Source organism: Geotrypetes seraphini, chromosome 10 (genome assembly GCF_902459505.1).
Source record: "Geotrypetes seraphini chromosome 10, aGeoSer1.1, whole genome shotgun sequence".
Taxonomy (NCBI): domain Eukaryota; kingdom Metazoa; phylum Chordata; class Amphibia; order Gymnophiona; family Dermophiidae; genus Geotrypetes; species Geotrypetes seraphini.
The window spans coordinates 59,817,967-59,833,754 of NC_047093.1; the positions used below are offsets into that span (position 1 = coordinate 59,817,967).

The 15,788-nt window shown below is 41.8% G+C and overlaps 1 protein-coding gene across 3 annotated transcripts in view; it reads left to right on the top strand.

The window, feature by feature from the left end:
* COL5A1 (collagen type V alpha 1 chain) overlaps positions 1 to 15,788 on the top strand; it is a 430,660-nt gene that overhangs the window by 204,317 nt on the left and 210,555 nt on the right. For all 3 annotated transcript variants that reach the window (XM_033962082.1, XM_033962081.1, XM_033962083.1), the window contains exons 6-10: positions 1,399 to 1,554; positions 2,143 to 2,415; positions 2,843 to 3,025; positions 4,758 to 4,814; positions 13,978 to 14,019. In XM_033962082.1, coding sequence (XP_033817973.1) covers positions 1,399 to 1,554; positions 2,143 to 2,415; positions 2,843 to 3,025; positions 4,758 to 4,814; positions 13,978 to 14,019 — 711 coding nt within the window. The remainder of the gene's footprint in view (positions 1 to 1,398; positions 1,555 to 2,142; positions 2,416 to 2,842; positions 3,026 to 4,757; positions 4,815 to 13,977; positions 14,020 to 15,788) is intronic.

Sequence of the window (15,788 nt, forward strand, 5' to 3'; positions counted from 1 at the left end):
ATTCTATGACATGGTGCCTAATTTTTGGAATGCCCCTTACTAGGGTTACCAGACGTCCGGGAAGACCCAGACTTGTCCTCTTTTTAGAGGACTGTCCGGGTTGCCGGAAGGACTTTCCAACATCCAGCAGTTTGTCTGGGTTTTGGAAAGCACCGAGCTCCGGCTGCATCTGGAGGGCCTTCAACCAGCATGCACAGATGATGTCACACACACATCTGCGCATGCTAGAGGCCCTCCAGACACAGCCTGGAGGATGGGAAAAAAGAGACAAGGCTTTTTTGGGGGGGGGGGTATGGGGCTGGGCTGAAGGTGCAATGAGGTGGGGTTGGAGGCAGAATGGGACAAGTCGGAAGCAGAACAAGGTGGGGCTAGGGACGGAATTGGGTGACGTCATGCGTCCGGGTTTGTCTGACATTAAATATGGTAACCCTACCCCTGACCAGTCCATACCCATTTCATGGCTATGCCCTCTGATGAGTTGCACATTCCAAAATTTAGGCACATATGTTAAATAATAATGATTAGGACAGATTGATGTGCAAATCTAAATCAGTGTCAATGTAGTTCTAATTAACTCCAATTAACCACAATAATTGATGGTTAGCATCTAATTGACTAGTTTGCGTGCACATTTGGAATCCGCACCCAAATTTGGGCTCCCAGCTTTGGGTGACCCATATAGAATCTGAGAGAAAATCTTTAGTCCCACAATTTGCATTCTGATTATGTACCATTGTCTAGGAATTTACCAATCAGTTTTGTCCAGTGGCGTAGCAAGGATGGTGGCGCCCCCGTGCCCTCCTCTCTACCCCCAACCTCCCCGGTTCCTTCCATGTCCCCATGCCATACTCATGCCCTCTTCTCACCCCTGTACCTCTTTAAATCTTTACCAGCACGAACAGCTTCTCCAGGCTGCTGCTTGCGTTGGCATTTGCTTTCCCACCGACATCACTTCCTGGCCCTGTGACCCGGAAGTGATTTAAGAGGGAGCCAGGCCGGTGCAAGCAGAAGGCTAGAGTAGTTGCTCGTGCTAGCAAATATTTTAAAGATGTATAGGGGTGGGGAAGGGAGGGTGCAAGTGTGGCATGGGTCAGAGAGTTGCCAGCACCCCCACCAAGATGGCACCCAGGACAATCTGCTCCCCCCCTTACTATGCCACTCATTTTGTCTCCAAGTTTTTATAGTCAAGATGAACATCTTTGTTCCTGTATGCACTGGAACAAGAGAATTAGCTGATGCCTGTTGTAGACCCTCTAACCATGTAAAATGTGTAATTTTACCTCTTCAGAACAAATGATTTTGTTTTCTTTATGCAAGTACTTTTCCAAGGCCTCCTGTACCACTTCTTCTTTCCACTTCATCCTGTCTTTTAACATCTAATTGACTTTGATTCATTAGGAACCAGAACCAGACCAAGATTCCGTGGATGGAGGAACAGCGGAAAATTATTACTATGAGTACCCTTACTATGAGGATGTGGATGAAACAGAGAAAGCAGAATCAACTACAGTTAAGCCAGATGAAGTCATGAGACCCATCACTGAGGTTGAACAGGTACCATTTAGGATTTTTCAGATTTATCTAATCTAATTTAATTCTTAGTCTTATATAGTGAACCATCTCCTAAAAATAGGAGCTCGATTCAGTTTACGTAATTAGATCACAAAGGAGCTATAGCCTATATTTCATGCCATAAGAATCAAATCTATGCATATGTGTTGAATCCTGTGAAGCTCAATCCTAGACCTGTTTAGTGCACAGCAACAAAGTTTTTTTTTACCATGGGGAGGCTGATCAACACTAGAGAGAAGGTCATTTGGATCTAACCCTGATCCAAAGAAAGAGAACAGATGTGGGGATGAATATATTGGTAAGCACCTGGAGGATCTCAGTACCTAGAAAAAAATGGTAAACACAGGAAATCTGTTGCAATGTGGATAAACTGTACCGGCTTTCTATGTCAGCTAGAAATTTCTAATTTTTAAATTTAAAATGTGTGCTATAAGTCATGCAAATAGGAAAAAATATTGGTCTTGTACAGTAGAACAAAACTCATTGTAGAGATGATCTATGGAGAGAATTAATTTTAAAGAATCAATCCAGAGTGCTTCGGTAAGGTTTTTTTTCAATGTTTTGTTATAGGAAACCCTCCCTCCAACTACAGAAGCACCGACCCCTGTCACCACTAAAGTGGAAACTAGAGTGCAAAACAAGCCTGAAGTGGATCCTAATGTGGATGATTATAACTACGAAATCCTGACAGAGGAAGAGTACTATACCCCCTTACCTTATTCACCCTATGAAGATATCAACTACGGAGAGATAGAAGAGACCCATGAGACTGAAACAGTAAATGGAGGGGCGGAAGCAGGAGAAGTCCCAACTGACACCGTGGTCACCGTCAACACTTCCAGAGTAATTCCTGGCTAATACTTCCTTGGCACTCTAATTAGAGAAGAATTCCATGTACATGTAGGAGTCCATGGCCTCCAGAGTTCTATTTTCCATTAAAACAAAGCATCCTTTCAAAGTCAATATGCTTCTTACAAAATTACTTTTTCCCATAAGATGATTAATATAAACAGAAGATTTTCATGTAGGTGAAATGAAGGATCATAAGAAGTGAAAAGAAAGAAAGTAGGCATTAGTTCATCATGACTTGTGCTCCTCTGGCCTGGTATATGGTGATTAGGTGTTGAGTTCTGTTCCATGTTCTCCAGATTGTATTCACTAAAAGATTGCCTGAACAGATCTTTTATTCATCTAGGCCATATTGAGGAGATGGCAATAGTATTGTCTATATTCAGGCTGACTTGGTAAAGATTGTTGCTTAATATTTCAGCCCGAGGATGGAGGAACGGGGAGTAACAATAGGGAAGGTGATGGAGATTTCGTTGAGGAGACAATCCAGGAATATGACACGGACAAGGATATTTATTATGATAACTACTATGATACTGGGACTTCCACAAGAACAGAGATTGGGCCAGGCATGCCTGCCAACCAAGAAACAGAGTTTGAAGGGGTGAGTGTTAGAGTTACAATGGAGAAGGGCTCATTTACCAAAAACTTCCCATCCACAGCAGACACTAAGAGGAAATAAGAAGCCTGTAATATACATGACAGAAACTGCTCTTTGGAAAATTGGACATATGGATAAACCACAAGCCACTTTTTATCCCACACAAACAGGGCCAGCCCAAGGGTAACTGATGTATTAGGTGAATCTTCAGCTGTGGCACCCCCCCATACTTCCTGCATCTCCCTTCTCCCCCCTACCACCCTTGCAGATGGCCAGCATCTCACCGCTTTCTCCCTACCATCCTTCTATCACATATCCTGGTAACCAGTATCTCGCCTCTCAACCCCTCCGGGTTACCAGCATCTCCTCTTCTCCTCCCTACTACCTCCCAGGTGGTCAGCATCTTCCATTCTCCTTCCTATCACCCTCCCAGGTAGCTATCTTCTTTCCTTCTCCCTACCACTCCCAGGTGGCCAATGTTGTACCTTCACCTCCCTACCACCCTCCTACCATTCCCCCGGGTGGCCAGAATCTTCCCTTCTCCTCCTAAACATTCCCCAAGTGGCCTGCTCCTCACTACTGCCCCACCCAGATGGCAGCATTCTCTCTTCTCCTCCATACTACCCCAGGTAGCCACCTTCCCCTCACTACTATCCTCCTACCATACCACCAAGTGACCAGGATCTCTTCTGCTCCTCCCTACTGCCCCCCAGGTTACCGGCATCCTCCTTCTTCCTACTCTCAAGGTGATCTTAATTTCCCTTTTTCCTCCCTATCTGTAAGATGGCCAGCATCTCCTCTTCTTCTTATCCTCTTCCATCCCCCACAGGTGGCTAGCATCTCATCTTCCATTCCCTGCCCCCACCCTAAGTGCAGCATGTTCCCCTTCTTCCTTTCCCCTTTTTGGGCCTCCTGCCACTACTCAGTCTCCTCTCTGAGTTGGCCCTAAAGCTAACAGGGCACCGTGAGGGCCGTTAAGTGCAGGCCTATGCTCAAGCAGTGCTATGTGCTGCCTCCTCTCAGGATGTCTGTGTCAGAGGAGGAAGCCATATGGTAGCACTTGAGTGGGGACCTCCACCTGAAGGGTTTGCATGGTGCTCAGTGTTTTCATAGCTCTGGGCCTGATTCAGGAGTAGTTGCGGCAGTGGCTGGCTGGCCCAGCAATGGAAAGAGAAGGGGAGCTGCCTCGTTCACCTAGTGGCATAAGGGTACCCTCTGATGAAAATATATGTACATACCTTATGTTGTCTGTATGCAGGTGGGTTGTGAAACTTTAGTTTGCTCGAATAGTATATTCCTGATAAAGTTACCCCAGGAACATCTCTTTTTACTGTGGTTAAATGTACACACAAACTTTTTAAATGGCTGAAAATATAATCATGTGAATTGAATGGTTTTTACTTCCTGACTAAGGCATTTGAAAATTTACCCTATAGTGATATGTCCTCTGGTGTTTTGTTTTCAGAGCTCATTAAGAACACAGTAAGCAACCTTAAATTTGAACTGGAAAGTGCTGCTAGCTCACAGAGTTTATGATTGGCATCTTCTTATTACTCCTAGATACTCTAAGTAATTAGTCCTTATACTGTCAGTCCTTGTAGCCTGGTTCCTTGATGTAGCAGTATCAGATGGGAACAGCTGGAGCATAACTGAATATTTGGCATTTGAAAGCTGTGCTGTTCTTAGCTCACTCGGTCTTTGCCGAAATCCTGATTTTTGTTTGTCTTTTCTTTAGGTTAATGGCCTGCGAGGAGAGAAGGGGCAGAAGGGAGAGCCTGCTATCATTGAACCGGTAAGCACTCCCTAGCCACGCCTTACTCCGATGGGACGATCTGTCAGTGCAATGCTTTCCTAATATTGCAGTGCATAGAAACGCTTTCTCTGTCTTTCACCTTCTGTACAGGGGTGAGAGAGCTTCTCTTGTCAAGGCTCACTGTTAGTTTGTACCTCTGCTAAATGCCTCAAGGAAAACTGGTCCGTTTTCCTCCAGATACTGGGTTTTTACACACTTCCTTTACACTGTGATTTGCACTCCTGTTTTTACCATTGAGATGAGGCTACAGAGAGCAGAATATTTCATGATAGGGGTGAAATAAACAGCACTGGAGAGGTTCCAGTGCAGAGTAAGAAGTGCATATCTGATTTCCACTAATCATCAACATTTACTTGGAGTGCATCCATGTAAAAGTTGTGCATGCGTGCAAAAGTTTCTGCTTTGCAGTATCTTCACTTTTCCTCCTTAATCTTGTACTGTAATGTCTCCTGTGACCGCATTGTTTTGATGTGGAGAGAATGTTGCCATTGGCACACTCAAAGATCTTAGCAAGCCCGAGCCACGATTCCCTAGGCCTGCAGGCAAGCTATGCAGCCTTCATAGCACAGACACACCAGAACTGGCAAAACTTTTTCCTCTTTGCAGGCTGCAAAGCCCCCAGGGTAATGTTAGCAAGCTATAGATAGTTAACATTCCTTGCTCTTTGCTGACATTCTGTGGACAGTAAGTGGCAAAGCATGTTCTGGATGTACTCCAAAAGGAGCTCTTTTTACTTAATTTCTGTGGGAATAAAACTCATAATCCCTGGATAAATGTGTCTATTACTTGCTTCTATCCTTCCAACTCTGATGACACCACAAATGCAGTACACCACCACAGACAGCGAGAACACGTTTTGATAGATGTTTTGATGCTATCACACCCTAATAGGAATTTTAAAGACTCATAAACCATTTGCAACATAACAACATATAGCTTCAACAGACATAGTATAAACTATTTAGTACTTGTTTTCAAACAGGAAACAAATACATGTTTGGTATAGAAAGATAATATAATTTTTATAGAATATCCTATACAACGATTATCCTCTAGAAATGTTTTTAGGACCAATAAAAGAGGTCTTCCTTTATACAGACAGGAAGACCTCCTTTATTGGTTAAGAATGATATTTGTTGCAGTAACAGATATGAAGACAGGAATTTGAAGATTTCTTTCCTTTTTTAAGTTCACACTTGAACTTCAGTGTATATCTGGGACATGTACTGTAAAGAAACACACTCATGATGCAAGAGACAGGGCCATTCGCTTTTAAAAACAGAGAATTATCTGATTTTTATTTTTTTTTTACTATTCATGTAATGGTCTCCACTGAAATGTCAGTGAGGCCTGAGCAAGTGTGACATTATTAAAGCTGTCCTGTTGGAGCCTCCTACTGTGTCCAGTGAATACAGTCACCACAAATCACTTTCACATCTATTTCTCATCCTGGCAGTTTCCATTCTTTGCACACTGGATTATGTGGAGACTTGGGGGTGGGGAATATCCTCAGTTTTTATCTCTCCTCTTTTGTTCTGTCTAAACAAGCTCAGCAACAATCTTTGGTCTGGGGTCATAAATTATTGCTCTGAAACTTGGTATATGTGCAGCCAGTAGGTGTCACAGTTGTAGAATGGTAGGGACACTTTCCTTTTCTTCCTCCTTTTCTGGAGGAGACAGTCTCCAATATTTTGTAAAGTGCTGGAGGTTTCCATGTTAATCTCTAGAAACATAGAAACATAGAATATGACGGCAGAAAAGGGCTGTAGGCCATCAAGTCTGCCCACGCTAATGACCCACCCCCAGACTTCACCCGGCTAGAGATCCCACATACATATCCCATTTCTTTTTGAAATCGAGCACGCTGCTGGCGTTAATCACCTGCAATGGAAGTACATTCCAATGATCGACTACCCTTTCGGTGAAGAAATACTTCCTGGCGTCGCCATGAAATTGCCCACCTTTGATTTTCAGCAGATGACCTCTTGTGGTTGAAGGTCCTTTAAGAAAGAAGATATCGTCTTCCACCTCGATGCGGCCCGTGATATATTTAAAAGTCTCAATCATGTCCCCCCTCTCTCTACGTTCCTCGAGCGAGTATAGTTGCAGTTTATTCAGTCTTTCCTCATAGGATATGTAGAAATAAGAATTACAAAAAAAAAAAGTTGTAGATCTTTTGTAAAAACATATATAGAGCTGCCAGGAGAGTGTGGCATGGTGGTTAGAATTACAGCCTCAGCACCATGAGGATGTGGGTTCAAAACCCCCACTGCTCCCTGGGCAAGTCACTTGATCCTCCACTGCCCCAGGTACATTAGATAGACTGTAAGCCTACTGAGACAGATAGAGCAAATGCTTGAAGTACCTATATGTAAACCACTTTGAGTGTGGTTATAAAACTACAAAAAGGCAGTCTACAAATCCCAATCCCTTTCCCCTTTATAGAAGACAAAACTTTTATAGATTTCTCATAGACTGTTTTTGAAGGGGAGCCAGAATCTGGCAGATTTGCAAAGGAGGAAGAAAAAAATACAGAAATGGAAAAGTGTAGTTTTTATTAAAAAACAGATATATCAGCAAAGAAGGTGGTGAATTTATTTATTTACCCCCATTTTATAAAGCTGCGTTAGGCTTTTTTATTGCTGTCTGTAGTGGTAAAACCTCTGATGCTCATAGAAATCCTTTGAGCGTTAGTGCTAATACCGCCACGGCCGGTGATAGAAAACTTACTCTCCCTGATAGCGGTTTTTAGCACAGGCTGGCGCGCTGCTCCCGACATTCATGAGTATCAGGAGCAGCGCAGAGCATTCATCGCATTAGCCTGCGCTAAAAAACGCTATTGCAGTTTTGTAAAAGGAAGAGGGGGTTAATGTAGCTTCATAAAGTGGGGGGCCTTAATTTGATATATTGCTTTTTATATTAATCTCCAATGGTTTATAATAACTATAGCCTATGAAACTATTATAATAATACAACAATAAAAATGATAACAGTTTTTTCCAAATTACCACTTTGCATCTTGCTCTACCTGTACTTAAAATCACCCTGAACTCTTTAAGCTCCACATCGCTGAATTTAGCTGGGGAAAATTTGCAAGAAAAGCCAAGTCTTCTAACTTATCTGGATTGTAAGAGACCCAATCTCCTTCCATAGCAATAAAATGCAGAATTTTGTGTAACTAACACTGAAGGAAGAGCCAAAACAATGTGAACTTGATAGGGCATACATCAGGAACAAATATAAAAAGATTTTTTTAAAAATAAGAAAAAAAAGAAAAGATCAGGCAAATATGAAGGTGCAACTTAATGGTCGCATTTAAAAGCCATAGTGAGCTCTTTAAATTTAACCCACTAAGGCCCCCTTTTACTAAGCTGCAGTAGAGGTTTCTGTGGTACAGCATCGGAGCAGGGTTGGAGCATTTAGTGCTCTGGACCGCAGTAGAAACCTTTACCGTGGCTTAGTAAAAGGGGGAAGCGGATAAGAAATTGGTGACCAGTATACATCTTTCAAAGTAGACATCCACATCCTCTCCAAAGTAATCAAGTGATGTGAAAACCACCAACAAGTCTTCTCCTTAATAGCCTCCACACCAGAGACACAGGGACAAATTTTTCCCTGTCCCCACGGGAATTCATTTTCCCGGTGAATTTTTTTCATGCCCCTGCCCCTGCCCCTGCCCCATTGCTACAAACTCCATCCTCATCAGCACAAGCCTCAAATACTTTAAAATCATAAGTGTTTGAGGCTTGTGCAGGTAAGGCAGAGCTTACAGGAATGGGGAGGGACAGTGACCAAACTCACGGGGACGGGATGGGTAAATTGAGTTCCTGCGTGGACAGGGAAAGATTTGTCCCTGTGTCATTCTCTACTCCACACTCTACTCTCCCAGAAAGACTATCTCTACTTCAGGAAGCAGGTGAAATATGCATAAGATCTATTTGCATGCACTGCTTTCATTGTATGCTAATAGATCACATGCATATTCATTGGGGAAATCGTGAAAACCCGTCTGGATTGCGGCCCTCAAGGAGGGACTTTGACACTCCTGCTTAAATGGAAGAAGCAACACCAACTGCACAAGCTCTAGCAGGACTAACTTATCCACTTCTACTCTAACTGAAATCATTTTTCTGCACGTTTTTGGACTCCACGTGCAATATTTCCTTCAGTTAGTCACCCTTACTTCTATCTAACTCCTGTTACTCTATCTATATGTTTATTAAGATATTTTCTGTGATGTTGTGCAAATTGTTTATTGCCTATGTAAGAATTATACACTGCCTTGGGTAATTTATATATATATATAATGAGTCAAAAAGTTGTGTGATCGCGGCACCGAGATACCCCCCTCTTCAAACCCGGCATGCACCCAAAAAGAGGGAGAAAAAGCATCAGACTAATGTAGCAGTATAGAACCAAAAAGTACAAATCAAAACTGCTTTAAATACTTTCACTGGCAAAAAACCTCCCTCACAGAACAGCTCAGGTTTAGAAAAGGACAAAGTCACCCGGAGGCATGTTCAAGGACTTAGCTGACAAAAGACGACTTGAGCTCCAATGCTGTCATGTCTTCTCCAATCTTCCCAACAAGCGACCTTGTTTCACCAATGTTTGGTTCATCAGGGGAACAAACCTTGAAAACCTTGAAAAGGCTGCATTGTTTGTTCCCCTTGGTTCCCTTTGGTTTTCAGTGTCTAAAAATGCTCTTTATGTCTACAAATTCTTTCCAACCAATGTGTTCCACTGGGAAATTAAAATACTTTTTCTCTCCTCACCCTCTAAAGTGACTCTCAGTCAGGCGAACTAAAAGTTATTGTGTATGGAGGTTAACTGTGAATGATTCCTTGTATACATGGAAGGTTTGTAACCTCTGTGTAACCAAAGGCCCCATCTGCATTCAGCCTGAATAACGTCGCTCCTCACCCATCTTCCACCTCTAAAGGAAGGCTCCCTCCCCCCCTCCTAGTCTATTAGTATGTGGCTGATCCTCTGGTCATTCCCATTGTGTTGTAGGTCATGTAAACATTTAGAGCGAGCCTTTGCTATGGAGATTTCCCAGATGTTCCCCAAATCTAAACATATAATAAATAGGCAAATAAATACTGCAGGATGCCACACATGCTTGTACTGTGAATAATGTTTCCCCTGCCAGTACCCTCCCCCCTTTTCTGAGCCTCTAACCCCCTTAGGCTTTCAGCAGCTTTTCTGCTATGTTACACTCCCAGTGTCTAGTTTTAAAAAAAGAAGAAAAAAAAAAAAATCCAGAATCCCCTAGGCATGGCAATGTGCCTCATTTCCGACAGATTCAGCACCTCCTCTGCTCTCTAGGGTTCCATAAAGAGGACTGATGGCCTTTCAAGTTCCTCCTAAACAGAGGGAAGGGTAGTCTTGCTCTATGGAAATCTTACAGTGCTTGGGGACATAGGAGCCAACTTTTCAAAATTGTTGGGGTGCTAAACCCAATGGAAACTACCTCTGCCTAGACACAGCCAAGGAGTTTGTTCAATATTGTTTGTTTCTGCCTGATTGCTCCCACAGGCTGTGAAGACATCATATCTGCTGATGGTACATCTCTTGGGCACACTTATAAAATGTGTGTGGTAGTACAAAAGATTGCACTAGCACTATTGTTGGGCTCAAACAGCATGGTTGTTACCTCCCCCATCTACAATCCTCAGATTTCCACATGGGTATGGTTTATCAGCTCAGAGTGATAAGATTCCCAAGAATAGGATATACATAGGTGCATTTTCAAAGCACAAAAACATCCCCCTAAACCCCCCCCCCAAAAAAAAATCCCATCTAAAACTTCACTTGGATGTTTTTCTTGCAAAACATCAAAGTGTTGATTTCTGAAACAAATATTTTAGACATCTTGAAGGACGTTCTCCCTCCAGGTTGTGTAACTCATAAAGGGGCATGTTTTGGATGGGATTTGGACTGGCTTAGACTTGGGTGTCTTGCGGCGATAATCAAAATCTTTCACAAGACGTCCTGGACGGAACTTAGACATTGTGAGTTAGACCTGTTTTAGAAGCGTCTAAGTGCCAAAAATATACCCCAACTGATCAGATGACTACTGGATGCATGATGATATGACACCCCCTCCCCCCCCCCAGTCACTGTCCCCCTCCCAACAGCACATGGAATGAGAAAGCCTAGTAGAACTCAACACAGTTGTCTTAAGTAGCTAGGTGGGTGGGCTAGTGAACCATGCAGCGTAGGAGCCAGGCCTATAAGCTACTCTAACCACAACATTTAGGGTGGAAAATAAGAGCCCACCAGAACACTACTCTAATATCACATAGGTGTCACCTGCAGCCATAATGGCTATTGTGGTAGAAGACAGGTGGGTATACTATGTTTTGGGCAAGATTTTGAGGGTTCAGTATAAATTATAAGGGGGCTATGGTGTAATGTACATCTGGCACCCTTTTGCCCTCTAAGGTGCTCCACTGCTTTTTTGGCATGTCTATGTGGCCAGTCCTTGACAATGCTGGTCCCTTCCACGTCTAAATTTGGACTTTTCTAACATGCACGTTTTTAAGGTTGAAAATGGCAAATAACCCCTCCCTCTTTTACAAAAGCGTGGAAAGGGTTTTAGTGTCGGCTGGTGTGCTGAATGCTCTGTGCTGCTCCGTTGGTCCTAGAGTTCTTATGAGTGTCAGAGCAGTGCAGAATATTCAGTGCACCCCTTCCACGGTCTAGATGTTCTGGCAGCCAAGACATCCAAATAGGTAATTAAAAAAAAAAAAAAAAATTAAAATTAAATGGCCATTTCTCTGCCTCCAACTTTGGAAATTTGTAGGAAATGTCCAAAGTTGGACTTACAAAGTTAGACCTATATATTCAGTTCTTGACGAGACATAATTTCTTCTAAATTGGTTGCCTTATACTTTTGATTTTAAATCACCGCTACTTTTCAAAGAGGAAGGAGAAAAGACCTCAGACGGGTTTTATATTTCATACAAATCAGCAGAAAAAGCTGTTCAGCTGAATAAAACCATGCTATAATCATTGATCTTCCTACCTCCTCCTATATTTTTCTAATGTGCAAAATACAGCAATCCCTATAATTATTTAAATTACTTTATTAAATATATTTGATATATGTAAGCCACTTATCTTATAAATTTAACTGATCAGGATATATGGATAAGTTCAAGAAGATTTGGGGACCATTAACAGATTTTTGCAATGACTGATTTTAATTTTTTCCCATAATAAGATAATGGTTAAAGAAGGGAGGAAGGGAAGGGGGTAAGGAATTTATTCTCTTTATTATACATTATAAAAAATATATCATAATGAATGAATGATAGTCTTATGAGAAATTAATGTGATAAAGGGAGGGAAAAGGGTTCATAATTAAATAATAATTGATAAAATCATTACAATATATATGTTATATAAACTCATAAGAAAAATAATATAAAATATGGTTTATATAAAATACATTATAGAGATATCAAGTGTATTGTTAAGATAAATGTATGGAAAATTTATAACACTTGTTGATATGTGAAAAAATCAATAAAAAACTTAAAACAGAAAAAAAAATAAAAAAAGATAAGTGGCTTACATATATCAAATATATTTAATAAAGTAATTTTTGGGGTTGCTATATTTTGCACATATATCGAATATATTTAATAAAGGATGATGTGTGTGTTTGTGTGTGTGTGTGTGTTTGGGGGTGGGTGGGCTCATGGCTCCCCAGAAGAAGTGTGGAAGATGACTTGTAAAGAATTAATAGGTCTGCAATGGGTTGTGATCCAGGGAAGCCAGGGTTCAAATCCTACATTTTTAATTGATGCTCCCTCTGGCCTTGGGTAATTGATTTCACTGTGAAATCCATTACCCAAGGCCAGAAGAAGCATCAGTGAAAAATGTTCACCCTCTGATTTCTCAGGTACAAACTGGGCCCTAATTTACTAACCTGTGTTAACATTTTAACCCTTGTTAATTAGGGAAAACAAGCCTCATTGAGAATAATGGAGCTTCCATTAGGGTTACCAAATGGCTCCAGAAAAAGGAGTCTCCAATACTTCACCCAACTTCCACAATATACAACATCCCTCTCCACAAAATTACAAGTTGTTCCACATGCTCCCATATATTTCAAATCTGGCAAAATGTGGCCTCAGGTACACCTCCTCCACCCTTAGTAATGTTCAATAGAGGTAGGGATATCAGTGTTTTTATTCCTCATTGGCCCACATTCTTTATTGCAGTTATTTAGGTAAGCTTTTTTTTAAACTTTTTAACTTTTTTATCCACCATAATCTTTTTAGAAGTTTCCTTGAGATTATTCTATTTAAACATATTCAAATAAATTGTATACTTAGCTTAGTATGCTACTGGGTTACATGATCTGACATGTTTCGCAACAATTTTTGCAAAAAACTCTGAGTAAGATGGTGGACATAATGGCTCTGGGGGTTCCTTGATAAAGCAAATTGTTGCGAAACATGTCGGATCATGTAACCCAGTAGTATACTAAGCTAAGTATACAATTTATTTGAATATGTTTAAATAGAATAATCTCAAGAAAACTTCTAAAAAGATTATGGTGGATAAAAAAGTTAAAAAGTTTTTTAAAAAGTTTACCTAAATAACTGCAGTAGAAGTAAAACCCGGATGTCTCAATCCATCTTCCTTTTTCTGGAGCCATATGGTAACCCTAGCTTCCATTATTCAACATGTGCTAATGTGCATTAATATAGGTAAGTAAATGAGGGCCTTAGATTGTAAACCCTTCATGGGCAGGGAAGAGTACCTGAATTATAACTCATCTTGAGCCTGGATTTGGAAAAAACGAGTAAATAAAAAAAGAAACTCAAATTTTTCATTTTACTTTCCCTCAGGAGCATCTTCATTACTTTTCCCATGGCTGAGATTTGATTAACAAGCTTTGTAGTTTCCATTCTTCCCTCTATTATCACTTTTGTGCCCCCTTCTCCATGCCTGTTTCCAAAAACCTGTTGAGCAGCAACTTCAGCTGAGCCATCACTATTTTCCAGGACTCCCTTAATGCCCTGGGATGGACTCACTCTGGCTGAGTAGCTTTAACTATTTTCAGTAGAATAATAAATTATTTCCTGAACCCTCATTTGCTCTTTTTTTTCTGTTTTTTTTCCAGGGCATGCTTGTCGAAGGACCTCAAGGACCAGAAGGCCCAGCTGTAAGTCTCCATCCTTTTTTACACAATGAAGGTTCTTATTGGGTTTCTTTAATCCTGCATTATATCTACACCCTCTACTTAAATATCAAAGCAATTTTGGCAGATTTTATTGGTTTTATCAATTGCTTCTTTAGGCATATTTTCTAAATAAAAAAATATATAACAAATCAGAGTGCCTTCTGATGAGGATGTGCTTGTATCTGCCTGTCCATTCATATGTTTGTTCATGCATGTGCAAACATAAGCGGAAGAGGAGGGAATGCAGTTGTGGGTTGCAGAGAATCCAAGCCTTGGACCTGATGCAAAGGAGGACTGGCCCCAGTGATACAGGACAGCCCAGGTTCTACCACTGGAACAATGGGGGCACCAGCTGAAGTAGAGCAGGTGATAGGGGGAGAATAGGGGAGTAAAAGGAGGGAAGCGTGTTGGAAAAGAGAAAGGAAGTGGAGCGCACGGGTGGAAAAGAATGGAGAGAGGGACAGAGAAAGAGAAGGGGAGAGAACAAGGAGCTGGAGTAAGAAGGTAGTAAAGGTGTGTCACTTACAACTTCATCTTCCTCACCTTGCCATATACCTCATGCCACATTCCATCCCAACACATTCCACTCTGCCCACATACATGCCTACACTCTCCCCGTAGACATATTCATTCTCCTCCCCCCACACACATATACACCCCTGCCCCCTCAAGACACTTTACCACACCTTGCAACAATGAGTACCCCACACAGTCAAACCTAAATTCTGCAATAATGGAAGGAGAAACAGAACATTGTGTCATAGTGCAAGCAATAGAGGAGAAGTACACCATTGTCTCACACTGGAAATACTGGAGTGGAAGTCCACTGTGTCATATTGTAAGCACTGGACAGGAATCGCACTGCTGTCTCACACTGTAGGTCTTGGAGAAGAAGCACATTGTTGGGTCACTTTCCGGCTAGTTTTTTTTTATTTTCTTAGATTTGTAACTCACTTAACTATAGGAGCCAGTGGCATAGCGAGGGAAGATGGCACCCAGAATTGCCGCGCTGTGCACTTCTCCATTCTTACCTGTCCCTCACCCCTCTTTGTATCACTTGACATGTTCACTGGCACGGGTAGCATCTTCCACCTGCTGCTCGCACCAGTCTTGGCTCCCTTCTGATGTCACATCCTGGTCCTGTGAACAGGAAGTGAAGTCAGAAGGGAGCCAAAGCTGGTGCGAACAGCAATTGGAAGATGCTGCTTGTGCCAGTGAACATTTAAAGAGGTATGCATAGGGGTGGAGAAGAGGAGAGGTGCCTGTGCCCCCCCCCCCCATGAAGATGGTGCCTGGGGAGATCTGTCCCCCCTTACTATGCCACTGATAAGAGCACCCTAAATAAGGGAGAAACATAATACAACACTTGAGAAATGAACAATACACAAACTACAGATACTTGGGTATCAAAACACAAGTTGTAAAATAAACCTCATGCTCCAGCAACCTAAGGCACCCTTTTATTAAGCTCTGGTAAGCACTAATGCGTGCTTACCACTGGTTAAAATGTACTATTGCAGGGTGCGCTCAGGCATCCCATGGTAGTTTTTGCATATGTGTGCACTAACCGTGTGCTAGGGGCATGTTTGGGGGCAGAGAGTGTGCAAGACTATGCTAGTTAGTTAGCACATGGGCATTGCTGCATGCTGACTAATGCAGGATTGGCACATAAGTCCTTACCACCAAGAAAATAGGTGTCGGTATGTGCTCATATGCTAATCAGAAAATTAGCCTTTGGCTATTATTGGGAA